Source organism: Setaria italica, chromosome II, assembly GCF_000263155.2.
Source record: "Setaria italica strain Yugu1 chromosome II, Setaria_italica_v2.0, whole genome shotgun sequence".
NCBI lineage: Eukaryota > Viridiplantae > Streptophyta > Magnoliopsida > Poales > Poaceae > Setaria > Setaria italica.
This window is the reverse complement of record NC_028451.1, coordinates 4,203,040-4,216,969: the sequence shown is the minus strand read 5'-3', so window position 1 is coordinate 4,216,969 and position 13,930 is coordinate 4,203,040. Positions and strand designations below refer to the sequence as shown.

Sequence of the window (13,930 nt, the reverse complement as noted above, 5' to 3'; positions counted from 1 at the left end):
CCAAAAGCCGGGAGCGAGACTCCTCTGAAGTCAACAGATGCAAGGCTGAGGTTCCTGAGAGAGGTGAGGTTGAAGAGCGCAGGATCAAGACGACTGCTCATTAGGTGGTGGAACTCACTGAGGTCAAGAGAAATGACTCTTCCAAAGGCCATGTCGCAGGTGACGCCCTCCCAGTGGCAACAATCTGTTGCAGCTTGCCATGATGGTAGGTTGTCACCGATGAAGGAAGCTTTTAGCCGGAGGAGGGAAGAAGCTTGATCCGGGAGGCAAGGCGCTGTGGTGTTAAGCTTGGCGGCAGCATCTATGAAGAGGCAACCTATGAACAAGAGCAGGACCAGAAGGTTGTGGAGGCGATCCATGGCAGGAGCCATTGCGCTACTGGTTTGCAGTTTCCAAATTCCAATCAATCGTGTGTAGATATTCTGTTCTCTCGTTCCGGTCGCTGACTCGAGAGGAAGACCAGCGAACTGGAGCCAAAATATAAACTCGCATGGAAGTAAATATCTGAACCACACATTACGGAATCTTCAATTGTTATTTTAATAAGGCAAAGCTAAGAGAAAACAAGTCTCCGGATTGACTATAAAATATCATATTAATAAAATAGAAAAAAAACAATCGTTCCCCCGTTCTTAAAGAAAAGGTGGTGTTTTGGATAACATAGCTGTGTGGCCACTATTTTCAGTAAGAAGATATTATATAAACATACAAAATATTATATTATGTCTTTCAATGAGTATTCTAAATTTTCAAACTGAATATTCTAAAAGCTGTCAATAGTGGTTAGATTTTCAAAAGGTTGATTGGAATCTTGTCCAGAATATCATCTTGACATGGAAGTAATAAAAAACTAAAACTCCGAATGATAAAAATAAATAAAAGTTTGATTACATACAATTGGAAAGCAAAATATCTAATAAAGAGAGGAAATAGATATGAGTCATAAAAATTACAATTCATTTTCTGATAGTTTCCTCATAAAATGAAGTATAGGATATTATAGGTTAAAAAATTATCAAATTAATTTCGACAGGAATTTAGAAGCAATAGATAATCAAAATTTATATTAAATTCATTTAAAAATATAACCAGTGAATTGACACCAAATACCATCTATGTTGACTTGCATGAGAGGTGGTGCTTGGTTGGAGCAGATGGTACCAAAGTATCAGCATGCATGGGCACTCATCGGCAGGGGAGGTGATACAGCCATACAGGTAACAAAGAAGGGCGGCCCATGCTTTGGAGATTATAAAGTAAAGAGGATGGAAGGGGCTGACATGTGGGACCCGCACGTATGTACAATCGGAGGGAGAAGCACACACTGGTAGGCACTGGGTAATGGGCATCAGGACCGCAAGACAATAGGAAAGGGGATGAGGAAATCAAGGTCACTGTCCTAAGGTCAACAATTCGAGTCAACCGAGACTTGTCATAAGACCTGTCGAGTTCCCTGGAGTACTCAACAGTGAAGTGGATGTATCAGCCAAGTCAGTCAATGCTAGCTGTCTGGATGTTTGCCGTGTCGATACAATCGCCATCGATGATCAATTTAGCTTCATCTAGAACCAATTTTTACGGTTGTTCTTTGTTTCCGGGGAATGGCACGACGTTATTTCTGTTATTCCTTACTCCCCCTTTAGAGCAATGATACGAGAGTGTTTTATTTGCGTTGTTACTTAAAAACTCGGTTTGCAAATAAAACATATAAAGATAGTGTTGGCCACAACGCACACTGAAAATTCCATACTTTGGAAATTCTGTATTTTCGATGGATGCGATGTGCTGGGGCAAGTTGGGCTCGCCTTCACCGAGTACTCACTTAGCCGGCACGTTGTTCATAACCGAGTACCTAGGTTAGAGAGCAATGACGAAGGACAGTGAAGGTCAATAATTCGAGTCAAACGAGACTTGTCATAAGACGTACCGAGTTCCGCGGAGTACTCAATAGGCCAAGTCAGTCAATGCTAGCTGTCTGGATGTTTGCCGTGTCGATACAATCGCCATCGATGGTCAATTTAAGCTTCATCTAGAACCACTTTTACCGTTGTTCTTTGTTTCTGGGGAATGGCACGGTGTTGTTTCTGTTATTCCTTTCTCCCCCTTTAGAGCAATGACACGAGAGTGTTTTATTTGCGTTGTTACTTAAAAACTCTGTTTGCAAATATAATCATATAAAGATAATGTTGGCCACACCGCGGACTGAAAATTCCATACTCTGAAAATTATGTAGTTTTCGATGGATGCCATGTGCTAGGGCTCGTTGCGCTCGCCTTCACCGGGTACTCGCTTAGCCGGCGCGCTGTTCATAACCGAGTACCTAGGTTAGAGAGCAATGATGAAGTAAAGTGAAGGCAATTGTAACACGGCGAGGTACACAGAGTCGCGAATAGAAGATCACGCAGCGGCTCAGCGGAGCCCGCAGGTTCCAAGGAAGAATATTGTGGTGTGGAGCGGGGCCGTCTGGCGCTGCAAAGCTCCTGGCGCGGTGAGAGATGGCGCCTGGTGCGCAAGCACAAGAGCGAAATTAGAGGGACCGAACGACGAAAGGAGAGAAGAGGCCTCGGCAGGCCTGCAGGCCGAGATGGGTCCGTAAGTTGGGGGAAATAGTTGACCAGAAAGAAAAAAAAAAAGAACAGCCCATATTGAGATAGGAGGTTAGAGAAACAATTTTAGGATTTCATTTTAAGTTCCGGAGTTCACCAGGATTCTTGGAACTAAATAAAGCCATTAGTCTATTTTTACCAGAACATAAATTTACCAGCCCATTAGTCTATTTTTTCCCCTTGATTTGAGCCCTGAAAAGCCATGCATAAACATACGCACCTGTAATATTCGAACAAAACACTCTCTCTTTCTTCTCAAATGAAGAGGAAACATTCCACATTCCCGAAATCACCTGAAGCAGATGGTGTAACCTAACCCTAACCGGTCTGCAAGAAAGGTGGTAACGAGAAACGAAACATCAACAGAGAAGCGCTGACAACAGTTTGTGCTTGGCTCTTGCAGGAATTCCATCCATGATCTGCCAATGCAAACAACAGTGACAGTCAACCATTACAAAGTAATTTTAACCATATAATTTTAAAGTAATTTTAACCATATAATATGATGAAACTAACCTTCTATTTGAATTGTCTTGCAGCATTCCTATTCCAAGATCATACTGTTGCACAAAAACAAAGAGAACATGAAGCAAGCAAATATTGAGGAGAATTCAAACGATTGATCTAAAAGTTTAACAAAAATAAATTGAAAAAAAAAAGATGTTAAATGAGAAGAACTTGTCTTCCTCTCTATAGCAGTACTTCAAAAGATCACGTATGTGCTATAAACATCCAAGAAGAAAAGAAAACTATATTAAAGAAACATGCCTCAAGCTTCGAGTAAGCAGACAGCTAGCCAAACTAGAGTGAGATAGCTAATGCAAGGTTGTAGATAAGACCTGTACTAACTAGCAACTATCACTGGTGGAGGCTTCTCTAGTGAACCGTACATGATATTTATCTAAAGTGCAGTAAAGCCGAAGTTGTGGGCCATCAGGTACGGAAGCCCAACATTATCCTTGTTGGGCCCGAATGGCTAAGGTAGTTAAGATAGGCCCATGAACGGGCATCGCTGCAGCATAGCTGGCGCAGCATGTAAGAGGATTAAAAAGTCGTCGTGAGGGAAAGAAGAACTGGATTTGGGACTCATTGGCTCTGCGGTGGCAAGCTTCGGCTCGAGAACACTAGCGAGTTCCTCATCCATGTGTATCCAAATTCTAGTATACTTCATATATATATTCCGTAGTTCATCGTTGGGGGATAATTTGTTCTGTGAGTTGCATCTAGGGTGTGACATTTGGTTCACAACTATTTCGATCAAAAAACCACCACTACCACCGCATCGGAACACGAGTGAACATGACGGAGGAGATGTGTGCTGTGATACTGGCCAAGCTCGAGGAACTAGATCAGAAGTGGGATGACATGAATCGGGAGATTGAGGAAAGGAATGCTCAGTTGTGCCACTGTGCTGAGCTACCGGCATCTTCAACCCCCCTTCACTGACCTCCTTTCAACCACCGTGCCTCTCCGATCGTCGGGTCTCGGCCAGATCCGTGGGGTTCCGGGCTCCGCGGAGGCTCTAGATCTCGTCGCGCGCGATGCCGCGCGACCTGTCGCGGTCGCCACCCCCCGCGCGGTACCGCGGCCGGAGGGGCTGCAGGGACCGAAGTCCAAGCCCCATCCGTAGCAGATCCCCCTATCGCCCCTCGTATAGGTGACCTCAGCTACCCTATCGCACTCGCATGCCACAGAAATCTGGCGACTCTTATTTTTCTATTTTTCTTATGGTTGTATACTGTAAAAAAGATATGAGGTGGTGCTAATCCGCTTATAGAACTTTTGTACAAAACTTGTTTGATGGAAAATGGGACATATGTTCTGCTTATATTTGTTGGAATTGGATCTATATGAGGTGTTGCTTCGTGTCGTTTGAATTAGCAAGTGTGGTTGTATGTTGTGCTATATCATTTTTCAATTAATCTTTTACGAAGATGTACAACACTTCAGAACTATACAGATTTTCAGGGGAAAAAAATGCTCCCGTTTCCTTGCTGTACAGAGTTAAAATCAGCATGTAAAGAGCAGATAATGCTTTAGATGTAGTTATGCCATGTTTTGCATCACTTGCCTGTACGTACTAACGAGAGTTGCTGTCGCAAAAAGCATGGAATCCTCAGAGATTTTACTCTGTGCTGTATTGCTGTGATGCTCCACCCCCAAAGGTTACTGTAACAGTGTCTCAGGTAACTGCTTTCGGCACGTTTTAGGGCTTCAGGATCCTCTTGCCCGCCGAGGCGACCAGGGGAGGTCCCACCGTGGCCGCGCCGCCCCTGCCCTCCACGGTTGGGTCACCTCGCTGGGGTCGGGGCCGGAGCAGGGGCCACGCTGCTGCTGCTTGGATCGTCGGGGTGGAGGTCATGGCCAGGGTTAGGCTGCTGCTCCGCTCGCGCCAGGCTCTCCGCCCGTCGTTGCACTGTTGTTCGGGCGTTGCACTGTTGTTCGGATTTGAGAGAGGAGCAAGCAGCTTGCTTGACCGGTGAAGAAGGCAGCCTGTTGGTTTGCTATTGCGGGGGGGGGGGGGGGGGGGGGGGCACGGCATGTTTCTGCCAAGTACGTAGACAACTTTATTATTTTTCTCAAGTTGGTAGAGTGGAGTTGAAGTGGAGTGGAGCTAAAAAAATTAAACTGGAGTGGAGTTGGTAGAGTGGAGCTAAAAAAATTGAAGTTGAGTGCTACTAAACACCCCCTAATTAACCATTTAAAAGGTAGTTATAGCCCATCCAAATAAGGTGTAACCTAAGCCACCGTACCTACAACGGGATGTGCATGATGGAAAAGTTTGAGCGTGCCGTCTCCTGTTTGATGAAATACATGTGAAAAGATATTACATGGCTAGAAGGACTAAAGAGCCCCATCGGTGGCCATATGAGGCTGATTTAACTCTCTTGCTTGAATAAAAAATATTTTAATGTAATGGGTATTTGAGTTGAAGGAAATAATTAAGTCAAAATTCTTTTAGTTTTCTATTAAATGTGTAGACGTCCAATAAGTGGAATAAAAATTTAGTGATGGAAATAAAAAATATCATTAGAATTGATCTTTTACCGTAGCAACGCACGATATTTTGCTAGTCTATATCTAAATTACCCACCTCTACCATTATATAAACTAAACTAAAGTAACCACCTAATCTTTATCAAAGTTACCCACTTATACCATTATAAATAACATTTAAAATAACCCCCTAAATTTGCAACTAAATATCCCACCACTAATACTTAAAAAATAAGTTAACATGACCCCTTAAATTTGCATCTTTATTACCCACATATGCTATTTAGAAATAACATGAGGTAAACTACATTTGAATCCAAATCACCTTAAATAAAAATATACATCAAAATACGATATTAAATCGTCTATTTCTTACGCTGTAGGTATACGATATAATAATTAAGGTATATAGGCATGATGTGTGTCACCATTCATAAAGATATAGAGAAAGTGATGGAAATACAAATTTCTATGTTAAAATGATAGCTCAAACTTAAGATCCATTAAACAAATTCAAGCGCATATCTTCAATACAAATGTGGATGAAAATGTTGAAGAGAAATTACCAATTAAAATCTATCGATCATAATTATATATCTATATAACTATTGTGTTTCAATATTTAATAAATGAGAAATAGCTCAAGGTAATTTTTTTAGCGATGTGGCCTTATTTTTTTTTCATTGGAGACTCTGCATTAGTTCTCAAGAGATACGCTAAAAAACACAAATCCTAGAAATTCTCACAATAATCATAAATATCAAATATCAATCATGCAAACTATATTAATCATAGTCATTGGTCTATTATATTTTCTAAAAACTTACCCACCACTATCATTATAAACCCTAAACCTATATCTAATTTACCTGCCATTATAAAAGATAATGTAAAGTAACCCATAATCTTCATCCAATTTAATCATGACTATCGTTATAAAGCATAACTTAAAATGTCATTCTAAATTTGTATCTAAGTTACCCATGTACGTCGTTTTTAAAAATAATCTAAAGTAAACAGATAATTCTTAATTTAATTATCTTCATGCATGTGCATCATACAGAAATATCCAAAAATAAACTAATATATGATTTTAAATTACCAGTTTATGTCATTGTTAATATAGAAATATTAAATTAAGGTATATAGACATGATGAATGACACCATGTAGACCATTTATACATGTATGTGAGGAAGTGATGAAAAATATTAATTTTGATGCTAAACACAATTTATGGAGGTGTGATATAAAATAAAAAAGTGTGAATGTGGATGAAAAAGTGTATAGAGTAATTACTAATTAAAAATCAATCACAACTGGATAAAAATAAGTACACATCTATTTGAGTACTACGTTGAAGTGTTGAAAAATGAGAGAGTAATAAGTAAATAATTTTGATTATTAGCAAGGTGTTTAATTTCTAAATAATTTTCAAATACAACAGCTTTTGAAAATACTAGCTCATGTGGAAGTACGGGTTGATGGACTAGTTACAACGTAATTACAACTGAGTGGATTTAAAATGTCTCATCTAATAACGAGAACAAGACAAACATACATAATTATTCTTGTTGAAAACTTATATTACTATTACAAATGCTTGCAAAGCCATTCTTCTATGTGGTAAAAGGGACCGAATATGATTGCCAATGCAAAACCCACGCCAAAGCCCAAGCCAGCACAGAGGAACAAAATGATGGCATCAAGTCTATCCTGCCACAAAGTATTGCGTTGTGGAGCCAATGTGCTTGGGGTGGTTGAATCTGGACGAGTGTCACATTCCTTGGAAAGCTGAATTCCACATAGACCAGCATTGCCTTCAAACGAACTGCTGGGAAATGACAAGAATTGGTTTCCCTGCGGTATTCTTCCCGTCAAGTTGTTATACGAAAGGTTCAACCAGGAAAGAGAAGTTAGGGAGGTAAACTCCTGTGGAATTTCTCCCGAGAGATTGTTGCAAGAGAGATCTATTGATTCCAACCTTGTTAACCTCCCAAGTTGTGATGGAATTTCTCCCGTGAAGTTATTGTGCGACATGTTAAGTCCGTGAAGTGAAGCAAGCCTTCCAATTGAACTTGGAATGGAACCCTCAAATGAGTTATTTGACAAATCAATTACTTTGAAAGTAGTAAGGATTTTGGTGATGCTTAAATCAGCATCTTTGAATGTGATAGTGACAGTATCTTGATACAATGGTGCCCGTGATGCATTTGTTTCGTGCTCTAATATCTGCCCCTCATCATTGTTGTTATTCATCATTGAAATAAAATTCTCAAACCATTCAGAATGTAAGACACCAGAGAAATGGTTGGAGGCCAAATCAACTATTTGCAAACTTGTGAAGTGTTGGTAGCCACTGCGAAGATCCCTTATAGTGCCATACAGTTGGTTAGATCTCAACACAAGAATTCGAAGCTTTGGAAGAGTACCCATCCATGATGGAAATGAATCTACAATATGATTACTGCCAACATCAAGAACCTCTAAGTCTTGGCAATTTGCTAGTGATCTAGGTAGCGCACCTTCAATTTGATTTTCATTGAAATCAATTGTCTGAAGCTTACATCCTTCTCTAATATTTTCAGGTAGCACGCCATGTAATTTGTTTCCTCTTAACTTCAATATGCTCAGGTCAACTCTTTCCATAAGACATGATGGAATTGGTCCACTAAAGTTATTGTAAGATAAGTCCATGAGCTCAAGTTGGCTTAAACTACAAAATGAAAGTGGTACATGGCCACTTAATTTATTTTTTGACAAATTGATGTAGATGGCATTTCTAAGATACCTGCCAAAGTTAGGTTCAATGGTAGAGAAATCATTATTTGAGTAATCCAACAGAACCAGGTCGGATGGAGTTGATGGTATTGGTATGCTTCCTTGAATTCTATTAACACTGAGATTAAGAAAAACTAAATGTGTCATCTGAACAGCAGGAGACTTCTCTAAAGTAGTAAACATGTTGCGTGAGAGCTCCAACTCAACAAGGGGATTCTCCCACACCCAACTAGGTATGGCCCCTTCGATTTGGTTATTAGAAAGGTCGAGAACTTGAATAGTGTCAAGATATTTTAATGATTCCGGAAATTTTGTAAGGTTGCAAGATGGAAGGTATAACTCTTGGATTTTAAGGGAATAAGAGAATATCATATCACCTTCTTTTTCTACGAGTGATATCAAATTGTTACCCAGGTTAAGATAAGTGAGATTTTTCAACCTCCATATAGAGCCAAGTTCTATTGTGCCTGTCAATTTATTCGATTCAAGACTGAGACGCTCAAGATTCGTGAGCTGAAAAAGTGATTTTGGTATTGGGCCTGTCAATTGATTACCTCCTAAATCAATCTCCCGCAATGGTGACGATAAAGGAGCAGGAATGTCTTCTAGTGAGCCAACAAGCTGATTCTTAATTAGATGAAGATGCTGCAGGCCTGGAAGAGTGAACAAAGACTTCGGAATTTTTCCTGCATGTTAGGGTAGAATACCAACAGTCAGAATGTTGCAGACTTTATTAATGTTTTTTCACACTGAAAGTGCTAGTATGAAATTGAACCAAATTAGCATCTCATTACATTGGAGCTAAACATATCCGAATGTTGCTGCAATCTAAGGCTAGTCTCAGTGAAAGTTTTATAAAAAGTTTCATCAGCATTAATTTCTATACCACATCAGCAATTTTGCTGATTTGGCAAAGTCTTTATGAGGAGAGAGGATGGAGTTTCATGAAATGGGAGAGGAGTTTCATTCCCATGAAATCCAACAGGCACAGTTACCAAGTTTGCAGTTTTGGTAACAATGCAATGAAGTTGTGCATTGAGACTAGCCTAAAAAAGCGACGAAACTGACAGGGGGCAAGGACACTAAAGTAACTGCGTTCCGGAGGAAAGGAAAGTACCGTTTGGATTTTGGAATTTGGGAATGCACCATCCAATTCCAATTCCACAAGAAAGAAAGGGTCCTCTTCCTTCACAAATCAGTAGAAAATCCAGACCACGCTCAGGTTTGAGAGAGAAAGAGAGGGAGAGAGAGACCACGCTCAGGTTTTTCAATAGTTCTTTTGTTGTTCCTTTGTTTCAAAGAGGCCTTAGACCGGAGAAAGTTGAACAACGTTAACACAACATATTCAATATATATTTTACAGATCCAGTGTTTCGATCTACAAATGATATATACTAAAGTTGATTTCTTGTTAGAGAACATTTACATGTAAATCTGATCAAAATAATAAAAAAGGCCTGTCCGAAAAAATTAATATTCCTTGGTATATTTATAAATGGACCAATACTGTATTATGGTATCTGAAATGAATCATGTCAAGAGAGAAAAAAAAGAAGGAAAAGAAGACCTGAGTCGTGACTCGTGTGTACTAGTGTTAAAGGCATCTAACCTTCCAAACTGTGAAACTATGAAAATTTGGTCATAGACTCAAAGTGAAAATATCAGGGTTTTTCTTTTCTCAACAGCGCCGAAAATTACTAGCCAAAGCCTTTTTCTTTTTTTCTGAAGGTCACTCTATTGATTTGGTAGTGTTAAATTTTCTTCTTCACTTAAATTCATTATTTTTTTTAACAGTGTATGCATGACGTGTCATATAGTAGGTATCCCCTGCTTCCTAGTTCGAGTATGAGGAGCAAGAGCGAATTAAAGAAATTAAAGCGTCTGTCTACAGTTGCAAAATAAAATGAGGTATCTAGAAAGAAAGTAACTGGGACATAGTCTCACCGCTGATGTCAGTATAGGAGAACTTCAACTCTTCAAGTTGGATCAGGTTCCCAATTGTTGAGGGTATTGGCCCAGATAAACTGCAACCACCAATGACCAAAGAAGTCAACTTTGTAAGATTGCCTATCCATGATGGCATTCTTTGCTCAGCGAAGTCGCAACCTGAGAACTGCAGCGCTGCCAATTTAGTAAGATTTCTAATCTGGTATGGTATTGGCACGGAGAAACTGCAATCCTCTATCGTCAAACTTTCCAGCCTTGTCAATTTGCCGATCCAAGTGGGAACCGATTTAGTGAAGTCATAACCATCAAGCTGCAGGTTTGTCAATTGGGTAAGATTGCTGACCCAAGATAATACCGGGTTCTCCAAACCTGACCCAAAGAGTTGCAGGTCATCCAATGCTGGAAGCTCAGATATCAAAGAGGCGAGTTCATTATCAATGCCCATCGTGCTAAGCCCCAATGTCTGTAAAGACTCGAGATTACCAAACGAGGATGGCGTGTCATAAGAGAAATTGGTCCCTTCTAGATTTAGTACTTCCAAATTGTTTCCAGCTGGGAAATATGTTAATCTCGTAGAAAGCATGGGGTTCCAGGACAAATCAAGCGTCCTCAAACTTTTTAGCTGGAATATTTTTGTTGGAAATTGCCCTTCAAATTGATTTCCTGATATGTCTAAAATGGTCAAGGAAGATAGTTCAGAAAAGTACTCCGGGACTTTGCCGCCGGTGAGTCCATCATTGTATCCGAGGTTGATCGCTGTAAGTGAGCGAAGCCTTGAGAATGAAGGGTGGATAGAACCTGATATATCACAGCGGGACAAACTAAGAATCTGTAGCTGGGGAACGGAGTCTGCTAAAACAGTGGACCAATCCGATCCGATGTCCTGTAAACCCACTTCATCAAGATAAAGCTCCCTCAGATTGCTCATATTTGCCATGATGGTTTGGAAACTTGGCCGTTCAAAATACAAGTTGTAATTACCAGACAAGTCAATGGTCACAAGGTTCTTGAGGCACGCAATTCCAATTGGGATCTTACCCTTAAAACCGGTATCAGAGAGGTTGAGGTAAATGATATCCGTGAGCCGCTCAAACCCAAAAGCCGGGAGCGAAATGAAATATCCACTGAAGTCAACAGATGCAAGGCTGAGGTTCCTGAGAGAGGTGAGGTTGAAGAGCGCAGGATCAAGACGCCTGCTCATTAGGTGGAACTCACTGAGGTCAAGAGAAATGACTCTTCCAAAGGCCATGTCGCAGGTGACGCCCTCCCAGTGGCAACAATCTGTTGCAGCTTGCCATGATGGTAGGTTGTCACCGATGAAGGAAGCTTTTAGCCGGAGGAGGGAAGAAGCTTGATCCGGGAGGCAAGGCGCTGTGGTGTTAAGCTTGGCGGCAGCATCTATGAAGAGGCAACCTATGAACAAGAGCAGGACCAGAAGGTTGTGGAGGCGATCCTTGGCAGGAGCCATTGCGCTACTGGTTTGCAGTTTCCAAATTCCAATCAATCGTGTGTAGATATTCTGTTCTCTGGTTGCTCTGAACCACACATTCCGGTCGCTGACTCGAGAGGAAGACCAGCGAACTGGGGCCATGGAAGTAAATATCTGGCTCCAACCATAGTTACGGAATCTTCAATTGTTATTTTAATAAGGCAAAGCTAAGAGAAAAGAAGTCTCCGGATTGACTATAAAATATCATATTAATAAAATAGGAAAAAAACAATCGTTCCCCTGTTCTTAAAGAAAAGAAGGTGTTTTGGATAACATAGCTGTGTGGCCGCTATTTTCAGTAAGAAGATATTATATAAACATACAAAATATTATATTATGTCTTTCAATGAGTATTCTAATTTTCAAACTGAATATTCTAAAAGCTGTCAATAGTGGTTAGATTTTCAAAAGGTTGATTGGAATCTTGTCCAGAATATCATCTTGACATGGAAGTAATAAAAAAACTAAAACTCCGAATGATAAAAATAAAATAAAAGTTTGATTTACATACAATTGGAAAGCAAAATATCTAATAAAGAGAGCAAATAGATATGAGTCATAAAAATTACAATTCATTTTCTGATAGTTTCCTCATAAAATGAAGTATAGGATATTATAGGTTAAAAAATTATCAAATTAATTTCGACATGAATTTAGAAGCAATAGATAATCAAAATTTATATTAAATTCATTTAAAAATATAAGCAGTGAATTGACACCAAATACCATCTATGTTGACTTGCATGAGAGGTGGTGCTTGGTTGGAGCAGATGGTACCAAAGTATCAGCATGCATGGGCACTCATCGGCAGGGGAGGTGATACAGCCATACAGGTAACAAAGAAGGGCGGCCCATGCTTTGGAGATTATAAAGTAAAGAGGATGGAAGGGGCTGATATGTGGGACCCGCACGTATGTACAATCGGAGGGAGAAGCACACACTGGTAGGCACTGGGTAATGGGCATCTGGACCGCAAGACAATAGGAAAGGGGATGAGGAAATCAAGGTCAGTGTCCTAAGGTCAATAATTCGAGTCAACCGAGACTTGTCATAAGACCTGTCGAGTTTCCTGAAGTACTCAACAGTGAAGTGGCCTGGATTTATCAGCCAAGTCAGTCAATGCTAGCTGTATGGATGTTTGCCGTGTTGACACAATCGCCATCGATGGTCAATTTAGCTTCATCTAGAACCAATTTTTACAGTTGTTCTTTGTTTCTGGGGAATGGCACGACGTTATTTCTGTTATTCCTTACTCCCCCTTTAGAGCAATGATACGAGAGTGTTTTATTTACGTTGTTACTTAAAAACTCGGTTTGCAAATAAAATCATATAAAGATAATGTTGGCCACACCGCGGACTGAAAATTCCATACTCTGAAAATTCTGTATTTTCGATGGATGCCATGTGCTAGGGCTCGTTGCGCTCGCCTTCACCGGGTACTCGCTTAGCCGGCGCGCTGTTCATAACCGAGTACCTAGGTTAGAGAGCAATGATGAAGTAAAGTGAAGGCAATTGTAACATGGCGAGGTACACAGAGTCGCGAATAGAAGATCACGCAGCGGCTCAGCGGAGCCCGCAGGTTCCAAGGAAGAATATTGTGGTGTGGAGCGGGGCCGTCTGGCGCTGCAAAGCTCCTGGCGCGGTGAGAGATGGCGCCTGGTGCGCAAGCACAAGAGCGAAATTAGAGGGACCGAACGACGAAAGGAGAGAAGAGGCCTCGGCAGGCCTGCAGGCCGAGATGGGTCCGTAAGTTGGGGGAAATAGTTGACCAGAAAAAAAAAAAGAACAGCCCATATTGAGATAGGAGGTTAGAGAAACAATTTTAGGATTTCATTTTAAGTTCCGGAGTTCACCAGGATTCGTGGAACTAAATAAAGCCATTAGTCTATTTTTACCAGAACATAAATTTACCAGCCCATTAGTCTATTTTTTCCCCTTGATTTGAGCCCTGAAAAGCCATGCATAAACCTACGCACCAGTAATATTCCAACAAAACACTCTCTCTTTCTTCTCAAATGAAGAGGAAACATTCCACATTCCCGAAATCACCTGAAGCAGATGGTGTAACCTAACCCTAACCGGTCTGCAAGAAAGGTGGCAACGAGAAACGA

General features: G+C 40.6%; 1 protein-coding gene and 1 long non-coding RNA gene across 5 annotated transcripts; both read right to left on the bottom strand.

Annotated features, from left to right (window-relative positions):
* Window positions 1–2,964: 2,964 nt before the first annotated feature.
* LOC101754792 (probable inactive leucine-rich repeat receptor kinase XIAO) lies at window positions 2,965–11,995 on the bottom strand. Of its 4 annotated transcripts, XM_022823751.1 has the most exons (4): window positions 10,328–11,995; window positions 8,938–9,069; window positions 3,123–3,166; window positions 2,965–3,025 (listed from the first exon to the last, which is right to left on the bottom strand). In XM_022823751.1, the coding sequence occupies exons 1-3, from the start codon at window positions 11,919–11,921 to the stop codon at window positions 3,162–3,164; spliced, it is 1,731 nt and encodes a 576-aa protein (XP_022679486.1). In that variant the 5' UTR covers window positions 11,922–11,995; the 3' UTR covers window positions 2,965–3,025; window positions 3,123–3,161. The 4 variants fall into 4 exon arrangements, with proteins under 4 accessions (XP_022679486.1, XP_004955623.1, XP_012699448.1 ...); XM_012843994.2 differs by lacking the exons at window positions 2,965–3,025; window positions 3,123–3,166 and adding an exon at window positions 7,284–7,462; XM_022823752.1 differs by lacking the exons at window positions 2,965–3,025; window positions 3,123–3,166 and having other exon boundaries at window positions 9,025–9,069; window positions 10,328–10,407; window positions 10,490–11,995.
* Window positions 11,996–13,213: 1,218 nt separating this feature from the next.
* Window positions 13,214–13,825, bottom strand: LOC111256432. Its single transcript, XR_002676496.1, has 3 exons — window positions 13,796–13,825; window positions 13,351–13,475; window positions 13,214–13,275 (listed from the first exon to the last, which is right to left on the bottom strand). It is a non-coding gene; the product is annotated as an uncharacterized LOC111256432 (long non-coding RNA).
* Window positions 13,826–13,930: the final 105 nt, after the last annotated feature.

Bases quoted from the DNA above. Each gene is read 5' to 3' on its own strand.
- LOC101754792 (XM_004955566.2), bottom strand. From the start codon at position 11,921: ATGGCCCCAGTTCGCTGGTCTTCCTCTCGAGTCAGCGACCGGAATGTG. The intron at 9,070-10,327 runs GTGAGACTATGT...CCTAACATGCAG, and splicing joins CTCCTATACTGACATCAGCG to GAAAAATTCCGAAGTCTTTG.